We start from the raw sequence: 19,731 nt of genomic DNA, 5'->3' as shown, positions 1-19,731 counted from the left end.
TATTTCAGTGAACAGTTTGTGGAATTTCTGGTAGCTTGAAAGAGTCTGCTTATTCTTCTCTGAACTCTCTTTTCAACAGTGTGTATAACCAACAAATCTGTTACTGAAAGATTTTTTTAATCCCACCATGTATAATTTAATCTGGTAAAAATAAAAATGTAGTAACTTGCTTCTTACAGCATTCAAATGACAAAGTGAAAAAGGAAAAGATGGAAAAAAAAAAAAAAAAAAATCAACTCCCAGATTTTAACTGCTACTGTTTCTCATTATCGGCACAGCTCTGTAGGGCTACATCACAGGAAACATCAACAATTCATATGAAATGAGACAAAGGTGTGACACTCGGTTCTTCATTGGTGTCAACATGACTACTCAAAGGCAACATTCCAAGACCAGGATGTTGTCAACAAATTTCAGTTATGTAATGCATGTGTGTCTCTTACTAGTATAAATTAGAAAAAGTATCAGTCCTTGCAGACAGGAAGAAATCTCTTTTCTGCTTTAGAATCTTACCTATAAATTATTCTTCTTACCAGTAGCAAGCTAGTAGTGCAATTTCTTAACATTAAGCTGATGAGTTTATGTTCTATTGTCAAATGTGTTTGTTTTATACTTTCTTCCGCTTCTAAACTCACATAAGCCTTTCTTTAAAATATGTTTATAAGTTCCATTATATTATATATATACAACCACCTGGATCAATCTTTTTCTTTCTTGTTTAGAACCAACAAATGTTTAGCCATCAAGGACCTCTCCATTATGAAGAGATTGCTTGAATATGTTTATACGTATCTCAGAATGAAGCCATTCAGAATGAGGGAGGAATACTGCTTTATTCTGTACTGTGTGCTCTGCAGCACACTACATGCGACTGTACAGTTTAAAAAATTGTCAGTAAATGGACTGCATTGCCTCATAAAATCACCAGGAGAAGCAATGAAAGATTGAACTGGCATGTGGGGTATTTGAGCTTCTATTAAAAAAAACCAAGTTCTGCTCTTGAATAATGAACAGTGACTATCTTTTTTATGGAATTTCATATGCATACACAGTTTAAACTTTCAATGGTTATAAACTATTATTATAACAGTAGTTTGTGTGTGTGTCTTCAGGTGAAGGTCTATTTGGTAGTAAAAATAAAAACACTTATAAGGTTCGGCATACTTATCTGAACTTATCATTACTTATAAATCAGAATGGACATTAAGATCTCAAGATGATGGTCTGCTTATGATTCCAAGGATTAAAAAAACAACAACGGGAGGTTCAGGCTATTAGTTATATGGCCCCTAAACTGTGGAATAGTCTGCCTGCTACTATAAAAAATGCCCTTTCAGTCTCATCTTTCAAATTCTAGCCGAAGACTCACCAATTCAGTTTAGCATACCCAGATTAGAGCAGCTGATTAACTGTGCATACTGCATCTCTGTTGCTAGTCATTAGCACTTAAACATAATAAGATAGTTATAATTTGTTACTAACCCTCACCTATTCTGTTTCTCTTCTCAGTACTCAAATGTGGCCAGCAGAGGGGAGGCAGCTTGATGGCCAAGGTCTCCAGGACACTGAACAAATCTGAATCCTACTATGTGATATCATTTAATCTTGTATTTTGCTTCGCACATGTTATACTACTATTGTACTGTATTGAGGATTACTAGTGTTCTGTTCTGTATATTGTACTGTATTTACCACCTTTTCTTTGACACCCACTGAATGCCCAACCTACCTGGAAAGGGGTCTCTCTCTCTCTGAATTGCCTGTCCCAAGTTTTCTTCCATTTTTTTTTTTTTTTTATCTAAAAGGGTTTGTTTTGGGGAGTTTTTTTTGTCTTGTTAGAGAGTCAAGGCTGGGGTGCTGTCAAAAGACAGGGCCTGTTATAGCCCATTGTGGCACTTCTAGTGATTTTGGGCTATGCAAAAATGAATTGTATTGTAATAATATCATTTACTCCATTGCTCTTTTACAAACACTCAAGAACTGAAACCTAGCAGTTAATCCTGTGCTCCTGGCACTGTGCCTGAACCACATTAAAACCTCTGTACTCTAACCTTAGTAAAACTGAATGTATATCTATAATAACTGTTCAGTCCGTCATTTGAATGAATGTTGCACATGTACTGAATCACTCTCTCTCATTAGACGTCCGGAGCACATTTGTGAATGATGATACTGTGCGCATAACTTTGAAAAATAATGCAATAATTTTTTTTTTTTGGACTAACAGATATAAGCTTCTATACTCAAAGGCACATTGCAAGATAAGACACTAAATAACCATACACCATAGCAATACCCAGTGAAAATGATCTCAATAGCCAAAGAGTTTCTTTCAATATTTTAGTAGTGAAATAACCTAAATGTTTCTCACAGTGAATTCTTATAGAGAAGATTCATGAGCCTTAGTAATTATAATTCTAACTTCCAGGTAAGGTAGCTATTTCAGATAAGAATGGCACACATTCTGAGGTAAGATACTAACACTCACTGATCCTGGTGATATGTTGCAAGCTGATTAGCACATACAAGAAATAATTTCATCGAACTTTCTTCATGTAACTAAATTAGTACATAGGGTCATTATAATGTGCCAAACCCATGTGGTTCAAAGACTAATCAAAGCATTACTTTTGTGTTCTTTTGTACATACCTGCAAATCATTCACACGGCAGACATAATGGAAATTGAAAAGGAGACCAGTTAGCACTGCTACTTTCGAATTTCAAGGGCATTAGCTGTCTATCTAGAGCAAGAGTTCCCAAAGTGGTCGATATTGACCCCCTGGGGTCGATTTGAACTTTCTAGGGGTCGATAGTTTCAATGAAAAAATTTGGGGGTCAACGACAGCAAAAATAGACCCCCTTACTACTGCTATTTGTTTGTTACTTCAAAATATCTATGATTCCAATAGGTACCTAATTAAGAAGTAAAATCATTTAAAAAAAACACATTACATACCAAATTTGCGAACGAAAAGGTAAAATGTGTCATTAAAAGAGTCACACGTAAGAGTGCATGAAAATACATGTAGCACAAACATGTCTGTTCATTGTCTTATCGAATATATCAAAGCAAGTGCGGATATGAAAAACCATTGCATGTAATTAGGGGGTCGACGGTTTTAAAAGTTTTTGGTAAAGGGGTCTGCGGCTGAAAAAAGTTTGGGAACTCTTGATCTAGAGACTGAATGTTCTCTGTATGCCTAAGTGTTTTAATGACACTTCCACAAAGACATCCATATGCATTAAATTGTAGAATTATTGATTCCTGCATACCACACAGTTGTATTATGATTGGTTGTTTAAAAGGTTTAGTTTCCACTTGTGACCTTAAGTGTAGTTTAAATGAAAGCAACACTGTTATGAAAATAGGGCTATTAATGCTGTGTGCCAGGGAAAGAGTGCCCAGCAATAGAATGGAGCTTGCTTTCCGTATGATACTTTTGGGATAGGCTTTTACCACATGCAACCTTATGCTGGATTTAAATGATTCCACAAAACATATGTGTGACTAAAAAAAAAATAAAAAAACATTTTTTTGAATACTGTTGAAACTATTAAAATTGTTACAACAGAATCGAGTAATAAACAAACACAAAACAGGATCAACACTGGACACAAGGTAATAATAATGACCCTATAGATCTACTGTATAAACCTTCCTGACCAGGGTGTCAGTCAATTGACACAGTTTAACTGCAGGCACCAAGCATTTCCATGCTGTTTTAAATAAGGATTACAGCATGCAAGACAACCAGAAGAGCAGCGGCAAATTACAAAAAACTTTGTGTGAAAATTTGATTAAGTTTAAGTTAGTGTGAGTTGTTAATATGGAGGTTTTCTTTTTGATATTTGATAGAGGCTAATATTGCCTTCTTATATAGCTGCTCATAGTAATTGTCAATCATATTTTTATTTCATTTATCAATGTTATGCCATTTGGTGTCTGCAAAATGATTCTAGAAAAATGAATAAAAACCACTCAGAAATTAAAAGTATCCACTTAGAATTCCCCCTTCCCCACCTCATAGAGCCTGTAATAGTGCACATTGTGTGTTAAGGAACTAAAGGAGAGAAGACACAAAGATTCAGAGTTGAACAATTAATCCAATCAAGACCACAAATTCTGAAATTGAGGCTGAATTTGAGTAATAATATACAATAACTGTATCTTTCATTTTGACATTAGCAATGTGTATGATCACTAGAGAGTGCAACAATGCACTTCATGTGATTTTGTTAAACTGTCACAGATGGGTCATCAAGCTTCAAGATCTTCCCAAATAAATGAGTGTGTTGTTATTCTGTTCAGTCTTCATAGCCTGTTTGATACAGGCGTCTTTGAGCCAAAACACTACTGTAGCGGTGTCATGACTTCCCAAGTACTTGACATGGGTATTATTTTATAGTAAAACAACAAAGTTTAACACTAAGCACTGTGGCACGCGGCTGGGGGTGGCACCCAGCCGGGACACCCAGGAAGACAGGAGGAGGGCTCATTCCTCCTCCAGACCACGAGGGGGTGACCACCCTTGTTATATTGGGGGCCACGGGTGCAGGGCTTGGAAGCTCAACCCTGTAGGGGCCCGTGGTCACCGCCAGGGGCGTCCCCATGCCTGGAGGACCCTGGAGCCCAGCACTTCTGCCACACCAGGAAGTGCTGAGGGGAAGAAGAGAGGAGACACCCGGAGTGCTTCCGGGGAGACAGCCGGCACTCCCGCCACACTGGGGCGTGTCCATGGGAGATTGCCGGTGCACACCTAGAGCACATCTGGGTGGAGATAAAAGGGGCCGCCTCCCTTCATTCGGGGCTGGAGTCGGGTGGAAGAGGATGAGGTCTTAGAGGAGAGACAGGAGGCGGCCTGAAGAGAGTGAGGTGTTGTGGTATTGGCCTGGACTTTGGGGAAGTCTGTGGGTTGTGTGGCATTTCTGTAAATAGTGATTATATAATAAACGTGTGTTGGGTGACAAAATGATGTCTGCCTGTCTGTGTCCGGGCTGTTCCCCACAGCACCTATTAGTGAAAAGGGTGGTGATATCATTTATTAGTATGTAGTAAATTGTAATACATATGCTATGTGTCTATATTTTTATGTTTATTACCCCACATGTTGCACAATAAGGATTCTACTGTAGATACACAGTCTACAATGACAATACCTTGATTAAATACATAGCATGAAATGGAGGGGCTTACCTCTCCTCTATCCCCCAGCATGGAATCCTTTGGTTTTGGAAGCTGCTGCCCACTAATAATCTTCAAGACTAATTGCTTCTTCATCTGACCAGGGAGAGGGTCTTCTGACATAGGGTTAAAGGCACCTAAAGGGAAGAACACAAAAAAAAAGATTTGAAAATCAAATCAAGTTGGGGACATCACTCCACTACAGAACTGCTTTGGCCCAGTGGACTTCATTAGAAGTGTGTGAGACCCAGAAGAGAATATACACACATGTGCAGAGTGAAGTTTAAAAACCTGTATCTCTTACCTTCACACATGCATTTAGGTTTCAGAACATATCCACAGTTTCCATTGGAGTTAAATTTGGCTCGGTTCAACTGTAGTACTCGTCCCTCAGACTGGTAGTTAAGTGCCACTAAATGCCACAAATTTACAAAATAGAAAATAATTTCCTTTAGAAGCAGACTGCACCCTGATAAGCATCCACAGAGACAAGTTATATATAAAAAAAAACATCACAGCTATCAAATCAAATTCATCATGCAAGTAGTAGGCCTGTAGGCTTCTTTCATTTTGTTTATTTTAAAATACATTTGTAATACTTAAAAGAACTCTTCAAAACGGACAGAATCAGAGTGATTACACAAATGCACATTTACAAAACAACAATAGAAAAAGTAAATGCATCACAATGCAACATTTAGATAAATAAAACATTTAATTTAATCATATGATGTAAATCATTTGATATCAGCAACAAAAAAGTAATGAAAAGCATCATACCAAGATGGCAGCCAGCATTCCAAAAAGGTTGAGGGTTGTAATTGCTGGAGTCCACACGGTATGATGAAGGGTAAACACGCGATAGCTGCCTTTGATTGAAGTGGATGAACTGTGTAGGCTTCTGCTGCATTATTTGGTGTGCCTTTGTCTCGCTGAGAGAGGACACTTGCCAACTACTGGAAACTAAAAAAAAAAAAAATCATCCAATTATACTTTTTAATGTGCGAGTTTAGAATATTAAAGTGATTTGGCTTGCTTTAAACTAGTTTCAACCTTGTGTTTCAATATCTTGGACTCCAACTGATTTAGTGTATTTGACAAGGTCTGAGAGGGCCCGGGACAGCTTCATGGTTTTCTTCTGACGACTCATCCTGGAAACCAAAAAAGTCAGATTTCAAGTTGCAGAAGTAACTTGAGTTCACAGAAAAGGAGAAAAAAATAACCTATTAATTATACTCTAATAAACCTTTCCTCTAATTTGAGAAACATTATTGTAATTTCAGTGAAGTATAAAAGTACATTATAGTATCAAAAGAAGATTGTGAAGATCCTGCCACACAAATTAGATTGGAGAAGAAATTAAAAGTGAAGCACAAAAACAATCCTGCACCTAGAAATCATTGGGATTGGTAAGAATTTATGAAATTACATTTCAAGTATGTTAATGGGAAGGAGAAAAAGAGCAGTGGCAGACTGTGCATTTCACACCTAGGCCTTCAGTAGTGCTCCGTCTGAATCACCCCGCCCCTCAAAAACTAATTCATGGTTATAAAAACCATCTTAATATGCAGAAATACAGTATAAAGAGCCGTTGCATCGCAGATAGATAACTCCTGTAGCCACAATAAATGCTTTTATTGCAGGGGTGGGCAAAGTCATTCCTGGAGGGCTGCAGTGACTGCAGGTTTTTGTTCCAACCCAATTGCTTAATAAGAAGCACTTATTGCTCTAGAAACACTTCTGCTTCGTTTTAGTTATCTCCCTCGTTAAGATTTTGAACCCTTATTGCTTATTTAAGTCTTAAACGGCTGTATTCTCGGTTTTTAATTGCTCCTTATTAGCAATAAGATGCAAATGACAAAAGAAACCAGCAGTTATCCATTTTGCTTGCTACCATTTACACCTGTGTGTATTTATCGTGCACTATTTGGTTTAATTAAATACTTGGAAGGAAAGAGAAGAGAAAAAAGTGAAGGATTGAGAATTACCCATCCGTTTTACACTTCAGAGTATTTGAATGATATCCTTAGAATGGAAAAAAAAATCTAGGATATGAGAATGACTTGACATAGCAGAGTTAAAGCACTAACAAGCCATGAAATGTAATTATTGGCAAGGATTGTTTTCTAATTAAGCAACTGGGTTGGAACAAAAAGCCGCAGCCACTAAGGCCCTCCAGAAATGACTTTGCCCACCCCTGCTTTATTGAATAGACAAACCAGGGGTGAACAAGTTCCTTTCTACTGCAGCTACAGCCCGCGACAAACATAAAAAAACATCATTAATAACTCATAAACTTGCAATATTATTTAGGAAAATCGCAACATTTTACTCACCAAAAATTCGGATTATTTGTAAACAAAATCCATCCTCCTCTCTTTCTTCAAAAACAGTTCAATTACTCTGTCGTACAGATTATCTGTGCGCTTCAGTTCCACCACTAAGTCCCTTTCTATCGCCATCGAAGCTAATGCTGAAATTCGAACCTGCCCTGTCGTATTTCTGGCATAAGTTTTAATTTGCTTTAGGGCTGAAAATGTCCGCTCGACAGAAGCAGTGGACATGGGAATGCTCACCGCCAAACATACCAATGTGTACTAGCTGCCCCATGATGCGCTCATTCAGGTTTTTATATTACACCATCCTATCTAATCAACAGGTCTGAATACGGTGACGTTGCCGTACACCTGCTAGAGGGCCCTAGTGAAACCAACTCAAAATCTGATTGGTTGAAGGAACAGTTGAATCGACATTTATTTTGTGTTAGAGGGCCTGCAGAATGGATTGTGAAGGCCTCCTGGCAGACTTCTTTGACTTTGACCCTGCCTGGCAACAAATGATGGCTGAAATGTGATTGGTTGAATGCTTTAATACGAAAATACATGTCTGGAAGCAGGCGCAGCACAAACATCGGAAAAGCTATGAAAGGAAGCGGACAGACTATTTGGAATTATTTAATAAGTATTCATGGACAAAATATAATTAACATCAGTTTGTGATTCAGATATTTTTTAGGCCAGCAAAGAAGGCCTTGCAGGCCCTGACGGCCCGCCACTGAAAAAGAGTATAGTAAGAGGAGAATGGTTTATATAGGTAGATGACATCAAATCAGCAATGATTATTGCTAGAACAGGAACTATTTCCTATTTATTTATTTATAAAATCAATAGTTTTGATAAAGTGACTAGAGTTGTGCGATATGCAGATAAAACCAAAAGCTAACTGGGATAGCAAATTCAGAGTAGGTAACAAAAAAAACTCACAACATAAGCAAGCACTTGGGTGCAGTAGACTACTTCTCAAAGTGAAACTGCTATATTCAGTGCTAAATACAATAAGTTCCTCCTTATAGGAGGGAATCTTTAAAAAGGATTTATAGGTTGATTTTGACATAACCTTCTTATATTACAAGAAATACAGATAAGCAATTAAAGTGATAAATTGCTAGGGTTTTTTTTTTTACAAATTAAATAATGTCATATTCAAATTTTTTAATGCGCTTTCTAACATTTGTGTGCAAGTTTTCATTTATGTTCTTATTAAAGATTTTTTTTAAAGTAACAACTGGAATCCACTGTACTAATTCTTTTTATAATCAAAAAAAAATCAATTATGTCACATCTCAATCACATTTTGCTTAAACTAAAAAAATTTCAGCTCCGTCTGTGATAGTTCATACACTGCAGTCCGAGTGACTCTGGTTATTATTCTCTGTCACTGCTATGTCTTTTTTGTAATACAGGGACAATAACTGTAAACAATGCTCCTGATTCTGCGGTGGGTTGGCACCCTGCCCGGGACTGGTTCCTGCCTTGTGCCCTGTGTTGGCTGGGATTGGCTCCAGCAGACCCCCGTGACCCTGTTCGGATTCAGCGGGTTGGAAAATGGATGGATGGATGGATGGATGAATGCTCCCGATTAGGCCTTATAAGTGTGTTATACAGTATAGCTTAACCCCTTGATTTCTCCTCTAATATCAGGCTAGTCAACCTAACATTCTCTTAAACTTCTAATGGTTTCTGTACATGATCTAGATGTTTATAAGAGATAGTCCTCAACGAAGGCTAGGCTGTTTTCAAAATGTGTGCTTTCAACTTTCAAACTTGTGACTTTAAATCTAACATTTATACTTCATACATGTAATACTTAATATTTTATTACATTACATTTAAACCGTCCTAAATTTGTATATTTAAAGAACAGAAGCAGCCCCAGTACTGAACCGTGAGAGACACTATGTTAAACATTCATAACTTAAATCAGAAAAGGTTTCTTCTGCCATTGTGAATTTCCCATTGGGATTAATAAAGTATCTATCTATCTATCTAGTTCTTTCTTTCTGATATTTATGCCAATTTTGCAACCATCTACACACTATTCCTTGAATTCTAACTTCTTTTAGTTTAATCCTAACAATAAAAAGATTTCAGATAATTAAAATTAAAAAATACCATGTGCACCTCTGATTGTATGCTTTTGCTTGCTTTTTCACAGAAATTCATCAAGCTACTGAAACATGATCTCTCCCTTGTCTAAATTTATGCAGACTATTCATTGATACACCAAATCTTGCCTTGTGCTGTTCAGTCTTTTTCTTACTGTTTCCATTAATTTGTTTGTGATGCATGTTTATCTTACTGGGGTATTATTACTTGATTCTTTCCAATAACCCTATCATATAATGGGATAACATTTTCTACATTCCAGTATTTACAAATTTCTTCAGTTTGCAGTGATTTTTGAAAATATATGTTTCAAGGCTTTAAATATGTATTTACTACCCTTTATAAGATCTCAAGGATAAATATTATCTCGTCCTGGCAATATGTTTGATTTCAGGCAGTCAAATATAAGCAATACTTCTATCTCTAAAATTACAACTACAGTAAGTATCTCCTTGAAAATTTAGAGAATACTGTATATTTTACTTTGCCCTCACTGTAACTAATACACTTCATTTTCTCCTCGACTGTTCTTTTACTACTAAAGAAAATGTGCCTTGATGAAGAAAACAAGGAAGCATTTCTCATCACAATGTCTTGTCAGTCATGTAGTTAAAACCAAACAATTACAATCTACAGTATACTATAAAAGAAGAAAACAGAAGAAAGATGCACTGTAGCTGGTCATAGCTACCTCACCTCACCCCAGCAACTTTCACAAAGTTGTACTCTGCTTTATTTTATTATAACTACAGCTTTATTTTTTAAGACACTCTGAACCTAACATTTTGAAATACTGTATATAGAAAATAGGTAGCTCAAAAATTCACTACAATTATTTTGTTAAATTTAAACTTAAATTTTGGAGCTGTCATACCAATATTACTGCTCAGATTTTAGAAATGGGTGGAAAATTTGAGATTCTCATTTTTAATAGCATCATATCCATTCTTGACTAACAACACAAAAGTGGTCATATTTCACTGGCAGATCTTTTCACAAGGGGTACTGAGTGTTAAACAAGCAAAAAAATCAACTTTAGAAAAGCCAGAATTGTCACCTGCTGTAGTGTGCTGCTCCCCGTGAAGCACTAACAGAGGTCTCCAACTCATCTTCCTCATCTTCAAAGCTGGAAGATTTTTTCAGTTTCACAGTTTTTTTCTGGTGAAATAAACACACAATTATATATCAGAAAATACACAAAAATTTTAATTCCAAGATCATCCAACATGTCACCCTCTTCTTCCCCAACACTAACCCTTTGTTAGAGGTTGGCCTTAAGGTGCATATCATCTTTGTATATCCTCTACATCCTCCACCTTCAACTCTCCCTCCCTCATACCCCTACCCACACAGTCCTCCTACCCTCAACCTGCGCCTTCGTTCCTCCCTTAACAATTGTGTCCTCTTTATTTTTATTTAGTGCATACCCAAACTATCTCAACCAAGCTCCTGTAGTTTTCTTATTTATCATAATTATTCATATCCTCCCTTGTAATCTCCTTATTCTTCAGTAAGTGAGAACCTTCCACCACCCCAAAGCCCACCTCAAGCTTTCTCCTTTCTGTTCTTTCACGTTTCTTTTTTGCACATACTGTATCTCTACACCATACATCAAGACTGGCCTTATCACTATTAAACACATCTTGGCCTCTTTTTATCACATAGCACCCCCTGACACTTCCCATTATTTCTTACATGCTGTCATCATTCTCACATCTATTTCCACTAATATACATCAGCATGCATGTCTATTGTACTTCAAAAATACATATGCCATCCTCTTTGTAGAATAATCAAGGGGTTTACAGGGAATAACCGAGTATGAGTTTAGAAGTTCATTTTTTTTCAACCTTGTGTGTTTAATTACTGACAGCAGAAATTTTGTTTTGCTACTCCATTTTCAACCATTCAGACTTTACCACTTCTTATAAATTACTATGACACTCCTCTCTAGTTTACACTACAGCAATTTGGCCTGCAAAGGTTTTAATATGAGAGGCACATGACAGAGCAAGTAGAAATGATCATTCAGTATTTAACAAAGCAATTGCACCTCTGTCTTGTCTTATGAGTCCTCCTACAAATTTATGGGCCTATCTCAAAATATCCAAATGATATCAGTCTTTATGTGAATATTTCAAGTAAAACTATTGTGTCAACTTACCTTGCGCTTTGAGAAATTTCCCATAAATGACCGGCTCTGGCGCTTGTTAAGGTTGTCCTTCTCTCCTAATTCAGCATCATCTTCCACTTTGCCCTGAAAGAACAATCTAATGAATGCTGAACAGATTTACCTGTTCCATTTAGGAACACTTACCACTTTTTAAAAAAAGGTGCCACTGGGAAGAAAAAAAAATATTTTGATTCGCTAGGAACATAAGGAGATAGTATGATTAACTGTTGATTTCTAGTGCATGTACATCAACGAAGCATACATTTATTTATTCAACTTACAGTATAACTTCTGAATGCATTCTTAATTCCCAAAACATTCTAGCAGTTTGTTCAAATATTTGGAATTTTTGTATAGATTCATCAGACCACTATACACTTGTCAAATCTTTGAGAACATCCATAGTTATAATTTTTTCTTTTTATGATACAGTATACCTGATTGATGTATTTTTAGTTTACTCATAGCCACTGAACTCCATAAGCCATTCCAAGGTGGAGTTGACCTCTAAGGCTTCTAGTTTGCATAGTTCAATATATCTTTTCTAGTCAGTGTCTGGGCAATATGATGCAGCTTTCATATCTTTATTAGTGAGCTTGTTAACTGTTCTCTCAGTCCATGATGTGGTCACTTTATCTCAGACTTTCTTTAGTCTATGTTTCTATGCTTGTCCTTCCAGATCCACTATATATTCAATGATTCCAAAAACACACTAGAGTTTTCTTTGGGAAAATGTGGCAATGGTTTAAATGGTGCATAAGCAGAGGTCAATGGTAAGGCAATTTTAACACTGCAAAGGAAATTATGGCTAAACAAGTACTGGGATCTGAACAGTTCTTGGAACATTTTGCAATTTAACTGCTAATTAACCAATTATTTTTCATTATTTTTTCATTTTGAACATTAGTCTGTAGGAAGATCTAATTCTGAAAAATGTAAAAAAAGTTTAGATTTTTTTAAAAACTTTTAATACATTTAAAAGTTATATTTTAACTTTTAATATATTTATATTTAATATATTTATATACATAGGTTGAGATGAACCACAAGATAATTATTAGTAAATGTGTGCAAATTTTAATGGACAGTTTTTAAAAACAGTCCTTTTCCTCCAGGGAATTATATTACAAAAAATACTAATCTTTGTGGTATCATAAATGATGATATCAAGTATTCTGTAGACCTCCTAATTAGGATCAAATCATATTTATTGTTATTGTAATTACTACTGAAAAGCCTAAAACAAAAGTAGTTTAGACTGTTGCAACAAATTTCATACATTGGTCTGCTTTAGTTGTATAAAATAAATGATATAAGTGATCACTTTGGCATTATTTCCAGCTATATAAATTTATCTTCTGAGAAAGTGACACCTACCACCAATATCAAAATGTATGCAAATCAAATGCTGTATGTGAAATCTACAACAAGGTAAAAAATAAACAACAATCAAAACAGAAGCAGTTAGAAAAGACCAGAGTAAAATAAAGATGAAAAAGAATCGATACAGATCTAAGTTAGATGATTCATGTAGTAGAATGTAGGCTAGGATTGCTTGTTAAGACATTAAAACAATGACTTTTGAAATCCACAAACTCCCTTTGCTATAGATACATTAAAGCATGTAATGTGATTGATCCAATTTTTTGCAGATTTGATATAAAGAGGAATGGTCTATGGTACGCTAAACTAGGACAGGGCACTCCAATGGCAGTCAGAAAAAATATAGGAGAAAAACAGTTATTCAAAATATAAATAAATGGTACAGGTTATAGTTTTAACTTGATAGATATACCGTATAATACTAATTGTACAACTGTGAAAACCTTTAAACTTTAAACAAAACCCCAAAGTCTACTGAAATAAATTAATCCCGAACCATTGCTCTTAGTCTCCTAAAATGAATTTGACCAATCAATTTGTCAAAAAAGTAAAAAGGGGAATGAGGATGCAAATGTAGCTCTTCATAAATAAGTTAATAAAATCTTGCTTCTATAGTACATCTGAATTGTCCCCCCCCCCCCCCCCTTCTGTTTGCATTTTATACAATGGAGAAATCTCTACTGTTTTCTTATCTGAAAGGATGTCTAAGAATGTGAGGAATCCGTTTCATAAATCTGTTATTTAATCTTTTTCAATACATTGAACATTAGACTTCAAGTCTTCAGAATATAACTAAATAGACTGTACTTGGATTCTGTGAATGGAAATTTTATTTTCCTCATACACCACATACACAGAAATCCAGATAAAGTTTTCTACATCTGGAATATACTGTACTGACAGAATTGGTTTTACTTAAATTTATCTGTATGTCTATTTCATGGCTTTTTGTAGTGAAGAACACACTTCTGCACTGTCAATAAAGTTATGAATACAGTATATAGATACAGTACTTACTAAAATGTTTAATACTCTGATGTTTGGGTGAATCAGATGAAGGAAAGTACTCTGCAAAGTCTTTTTTTCTTAAAGACATACAGCTTTGCATAAATTCTTAGCTTTTCAACCTACATAACAAAGGACTTTTGCAAACAAACATTTTATGCCACTGTTAACTCATTTTAAAAAGAAATGAGTTAATTTGAAGAATGGAAATTTCTTACTAATTTATAGACAGTAAGCACTGTGCAGCAGACACATTTTCATATTTTTATACAGTATAATGAAATACACTCAAATACATTTTAATGCAATAGAGTCAATACATATAAAGTTTAGTACCAACTCAATCATTTCAATACACACTTTACAATAAATTAGGACACAGGAAAGTTATAAAACAAGTTTCATAAATTGTAGAGACAGACCCCAATGTGTTTACAAAAGAATAATATTTGTTGTTTTTCTAAATTCTTGAGCAATCTTTACATTACTTACATTTGTAAATTTTTCCAACAGGTCATTCTCCAATGCAACTATTTTGTCATTGTATATTTTGTTTCAGCTTATTTTATGCTACCTTAATTCATATGTATATGCCTGATATTTTTATATTTACATCTACATTTTTCCTGCATTTTATACACACACAAAACTATTTCTGATGTATTTAATAAAGACTCAATCTCAGACACTATATGAGAATGATTTTAAACAAAATGTTTTGACTGCAAAACAAGAACCTTCTGCAAGATAAAGCTGAAAGTCAGATATAAGATTGCATCAGAAAAGACTGTATGGTAGTTTTTGCAGAACTGGTCATAGCCCAGAATACTCAATTACTGACAGAAGACAGGAATAGAAAGAAAGCTAGATTACTTGTTCTATTAATTTATGAATTGTAAACAAATTGTGAATATGATAATGAGAGAGTACAGCTAACACAATCTAGATTGTGGGTTCACTTCCCGGTTCCTCCCTGTGTGGATAGCGCTTTGAGTACTGAGAAGAGCGCTATATAAATGTAATGAATTATTATTATTATTACTACTGATTATCTAAGACAATTTCTTAAACATATGTATACTGCCTTGTTGGACAATAAACAGTCACATGTTTCAATTTCTTTCTGTTCTGGTGATATACCACTAATAAATGCAGGACAAGTATTTGTTTCAAGAACCTGTATCAGCTTTAAAGTCAAGCTACATGCTTTAATTCTTTGAAGTATTTTAATATTCCACTTCTTTCCCGCCTGTTTTGAGCCATGCATCTGTGGGCGATACATCTGCATTTTACTTATGAAAACAAATGCATCACCCATGCAAGGTTATATTTTTACTTTTCCTGTTCTGTCATGTTAGGTTATGAACATATAAAACTAATAATACGGAAAAAAATGTTAAAAAGGCAACAAACAAATAGAAATGTTATTTTATAAAGAGTTCCTCTTAATTCACTTATTTCATAATCTTTTTGACTAGGATTGCCAAAGTGTTAGAGCTACACTTTATAGCGACATAAAGTAAAAAAGAAAAATCAATTACTGAACAACATGCTTTCAAAATAAGAAACTGGAACTCACCACTCGCTTATCCCCAGCGGATGGGCTACTTTTCTGCTATAAAAAGAAGAAACAAGCTATTAAATTCAATTCAGAGTGGGAACCATACTTTATGATTCTAAGGTATACAAAATGCTAAAGATGAAGTTATTGCAATGAAGAACCAACCATGGACAGTTTTAAAAAAGAAGAAGAAAAAAAAAAAAAACATGGCATCCAATGAAGAAAAACAATTTTGGACGACGTTTTCCCTTGCCCGGACGCGGGTCACCGGGGCCCCACTCTGGAGCCAGGCCTGGAGGTGGGGCTCGGCCGGACACAGCCCGAAGAGGCAACGTGGGTCCCCCTTCCCATGGGCTCACCACCTAGGGGAGGGGCCAAGGAGGTCGGGTGCAGTGTGAGTTGGGTGGTGGCCGAAGGCGGGGACCTTGGCGGTCCGATCCTCGGCTACAGAAACTGGCTCTTGGGACGTGGAATGTCACCTCTCTGAAGGGGAAGGAGCCTGAGCTAGTGCGCGAAGTTGAGAGGTTCCGGCTAGATATAGTCGGACTCACCTCGACGCACAGCTTGGACTCTGGAACCAATCTCCTTGAGAGGGGCTGGACTCTCTACCACTCTGGAGTTGCCCCCGGTGAGAGGCGCCGAGCAGGTGTGGGTATACTTATTGCCCCCCAACTTGGAGCCTGTACATTGGGGTTTACCCCGGTGGACGAGAGGGTAGCCTCCCTTCGCCTTCGGGTGGGGGGACGGGTCCTAACTGTTGTTTGTGCGTATGCACCGAACAGCAGTTCGGAGTACCCACCCTTTTTGGAGTCCCTGGAGGGGGTGCTAGAGGGCATACCTTCTGGGGACTCCCTCGTTCTGCTGGGAGACTTTCAATGCTCACGTGGGCAATGACAGTGAGACCTGGAAGGGCGTGATTGGGAGGAATGGCCCCCCTGATCTGAACCTGAGCGGTGTTTTGTTATTGGACTTCTGTGCTCGTCACGGATTGTCCATAACGAACACCATGTTCAAGCATAGGGGTGTTCATATGTGCACTTGGCACCAGGACACCCTAGGCCTCAGTTCGATGATCGACTTTGTGGTCGTGTCGTCGGACTTGCGGCCACATGTCTTGGACACTCGGGTGAAGAGAGGGGCGGAGCTGTCAACTGATCACCACCTGGTGGTGAGTTGGCTTCGATGGTGGGGGAGGATGCCGGTCAGGCGTGGTAGGCCCAAACGTGTTGTGAGGGTCTGCTGGGAACGTCTGGCAGAGCCCCCTGTCAGAAGTAGCTTCAACTCCCACCTCCGGCAGAACTTCGACCACATCCCGAGGGAGGTGGGGGACATTGAGTCCGAATGGGCCATGTTCCGTGCCTCTATTGTTGAGGCAGCTGACCGGAGCTATGGCCATAAGGTGGTCGGTGCCTGTCGTGGCGGCAATCCCCGAACCCGCTGGTGGACACCGGCGGTGAAGGATGCCGTCAAGCTGAAGAAGGAGTCCTACAGGACCCTTTTGTCCTGTGGGACCCCGGAGGCAGCTGATAGGTACCGGCAGGCCAAGCGGAATGCGGCTTTGGTGGTTGCTGAGGCAAAAACTCGGGCGTGGGAGGAGTTTGGGGAGGCCATGGAGAATGACTTTCGGACGGCTTCGAGGAGATTCTGGTCCACCATCCGGCGTCTCAGGAAGGGGAAGCAGTGCAGTGTCAACACTGTATATGGTGGGGATGGTGCGCTGCTGACCTCGACTCGGGACGTTGTGGGTCGGTGGGGGGAATACTTCGAAGACCTCCTCAATCCCATTAACATGCCTTCCAATGAGGAAGCAGAGCCTGGGGACTCAGAGGTGGGCTCCCCCATCTCTGGGACTGAGGTCACCGAGGTGGTCAAAGAACTCCTTGGTGGCAGGGCCCCGGGGGTGGATGAGATACGCCCGGAGTTCCTCAAGGCTCTGGATGTTGTAGGACTGTCTTGGCTGACACGCCTCTGCAACATCGCATGGACATCAGGGACAGTGCCTCTGGATTGGCAGACCGGGGTGGTGGTCCCCCTCTTTAAGAAGGGGGATCGGAGGGTGTGTTCCAACTACAGAGGGATCACACTCCTCAGCCTCCCTGGAAAAGTCTATTCAGGGGTCCTGGAGAGGAGGGTCCGTCGGATAGTCGAGCCTCGGATTCAGGAGGAACAGTGTGGTTTTCGTCCTGGTCGCGGAACAGTGGACCAGCTCTATACCCTTAGCAGGGTCCTGGAGGGTGCATGGGAGTTTGCCCAACCAGTCTACATGTGTTTTGTGGACTTAGAAAAGGCATTCGACCGTGTCCCTCAGGGAATCCTGTGGGGGGTACTCCGAGAGTATGGGGTACCGGCCCCCCTGATAAGGGCTGTTCAGTCCCTGTACGATCGGTGCCAGAGCTTGGTCCGCATTGCCGGCAGTAAGTCGAACCCGTTTCCAGTGAGAGTTGGACTCCGCCAGGGCTGCCCTTTGTCACCGATTCTGTTCATAACTTTTATGGACAGAATTTCTAGGCGCAGCCAGGGTGTTGAGGGGGTCCGGTTTGGTGGGCTCAGGATTGGGTCACTGCTTTTTGCAGATGATGTTGTCCTGTTTGCTTCATCAGGCCGTGATCTTCAGCTCTCTCTGGATCGGTTCGCAGCCGAGTGTGAAGCGGCTGGGATGAGAATCAGCACCTCCAAATCCGAGACCATGGTCCTCAGCCGGAAAAGGGTGGAGGGCCCTCTCAGGGTTGGTAGCGAGATCCTGCCCCAAGTGGAGGAGTTCAAGTATCTCGGGGTCTTGTTCACGAGTGAGGGAAGAATGGAGCGTGAGATCGACAGGCGGATCGGTGCGGCATCCGCAGTAATGCGGGCATTGCATCGGTCTGTCGTGGTGAAAAAGGAGCTGAGCCGCAAGGCGAAGCTCTCAATTTACCAGTCGATCTATGTTCCTACCCTCACCTATGGTCATGAGCTATGGGTAGTGACCCAAAGAACGAGATCGCGAATACAAGCGGCTGAAATGAGTTTCCTCCGCAGGGTGTCTGGGCTTTCCCTTAAAGATAGGGTGAGAAGCTCAGTCATCCGGGAGGGGCTCAGAGTAGAGCCGCTGCTCCTCCGCATCGAGAGGAGTCAGATGAGGTGGCTCGGGCATCTGATCAGGATGCCTCCTGGACGCCTCCCTGGTGAGGTGTTCCGGGCACGTCCAACCGGGAGGAGGCCCCGGGGAAGACCCAGGACACGCTGGAGGGACTATGTCTCTCGACTGGCCTGGGAACGCCTTGGGATTCTCCCGGAAGAGCTAGAAGAAGTGGCCGGGGAGAGGGAAGTCTGGGCATCTCTGCTCAAGCTGCTGCCCCCGCGACCCGACCTCGGATAAGCGGGAGACAATGGATGGATGGATGGATCCTATGACCAGGAATATACAAAATTTGCCTATACTGGCACTCTAGTCTGCAGATGCTTATTCGAGTGGAGTGCTGACACTGATTTGAAAAAAAGACAATTATAAAAACAAATAACCATGAAACTAACAGGCTAAATTAAATCACCTTCAAGCATTTTAGATGAGACCTTTATAAAATGTAACTTGTGCATACAAAATGAGTGATATTCGAACATGGACATTTATGTGTGTTCTTGATTTTTAAAACCATGGAAGCTCTTCAAATGCCTTATCTAAAATAATTTTTTCCAACTTTGATCTACACAGTTTCAAATTTCAAAAACAAGTAAGTCACTGTACCGTATAGTACTTTGGAACATAGTTTGGACATACCTGGTCATATTGCCTTGTGAAAAACTGAATGAACGGACAAAACAAAGGATATAGCAATCTAGGTAAATTGTACTCTCTGAAATGTTAAATGCCTTGTGGAGAGAAATGTAAACTCAGTTCATTAGAGAGATTTGATGAGAGATGAGATGTAGTAAATTAATCATATACTATTAATATTAGAGATCCAATACAAAGCAGTCCTTGCCAGAATCATATTATGATACTG

General features: G+C 38.9%; 1 protein-coding gene across 2 annotated transcripts in view; it reads right to left on the bottom strand.

The window, feature by feature from the left end:
• plch2a (phospholipase C, eta 2a) overlaps window positions 1–19,731 on the bottom strand; it is a 215,978-nt gene that overhangs the window by 43,688 nt on the left and 152,559 nt on the right. For both annotated transcript variants that reach the window (XM_051931361.1, XM_028807472.2), the window contains 7 exons: window positions 15,770–15,805; window positions 11,794–11,886; window positions 10,687–10,787; window positions 6,238–6,335; window positions 5,965–6,147; window positions 5,489–5,596; window positions 5,197–5,321 (listed from right to left, as the gene is read on the bottom strand). In XM_051931361.1, coding sequence (XP_051787321.1) covers window positions 5,197–5,321; window positions 5,489–5,596; window positions 5,965–6,147; window positions 6,238–6,335; window positions 10,687–10,787; window positions 11,794–11,886; window positions 15,770–15,805 — 744 coding nt within the window. The remainder of the gene's footprint in view (window positions 1–5,196; window positions 5,322–5,488; window positions 5,597–5,964; window positions 6,148–6,237; window positions 6,336–10,686; window positions 10,788–11,793; window positions 11,887–15,769; window positions 15,806–19,731) is intronic.

Source organism: Erpetoichthys calabaricus, chromosome 8 (assembly GCF_900747795.2).
Source record: "Erpetoichthys calabaricus chromosome 8, fErpCal1.3, whole genome shotgun sequence".
Classification (NCBI taxonomy): Eukaryota; Metazoa; Chordata; class Cladistia; order Polypteriformes; family Polypteridae; genus Erpetoichthys; species Erpetoichthys calabaricus.
This window is presented reverse-complemented; position numbering and strand designations above follow the sequence as displayed.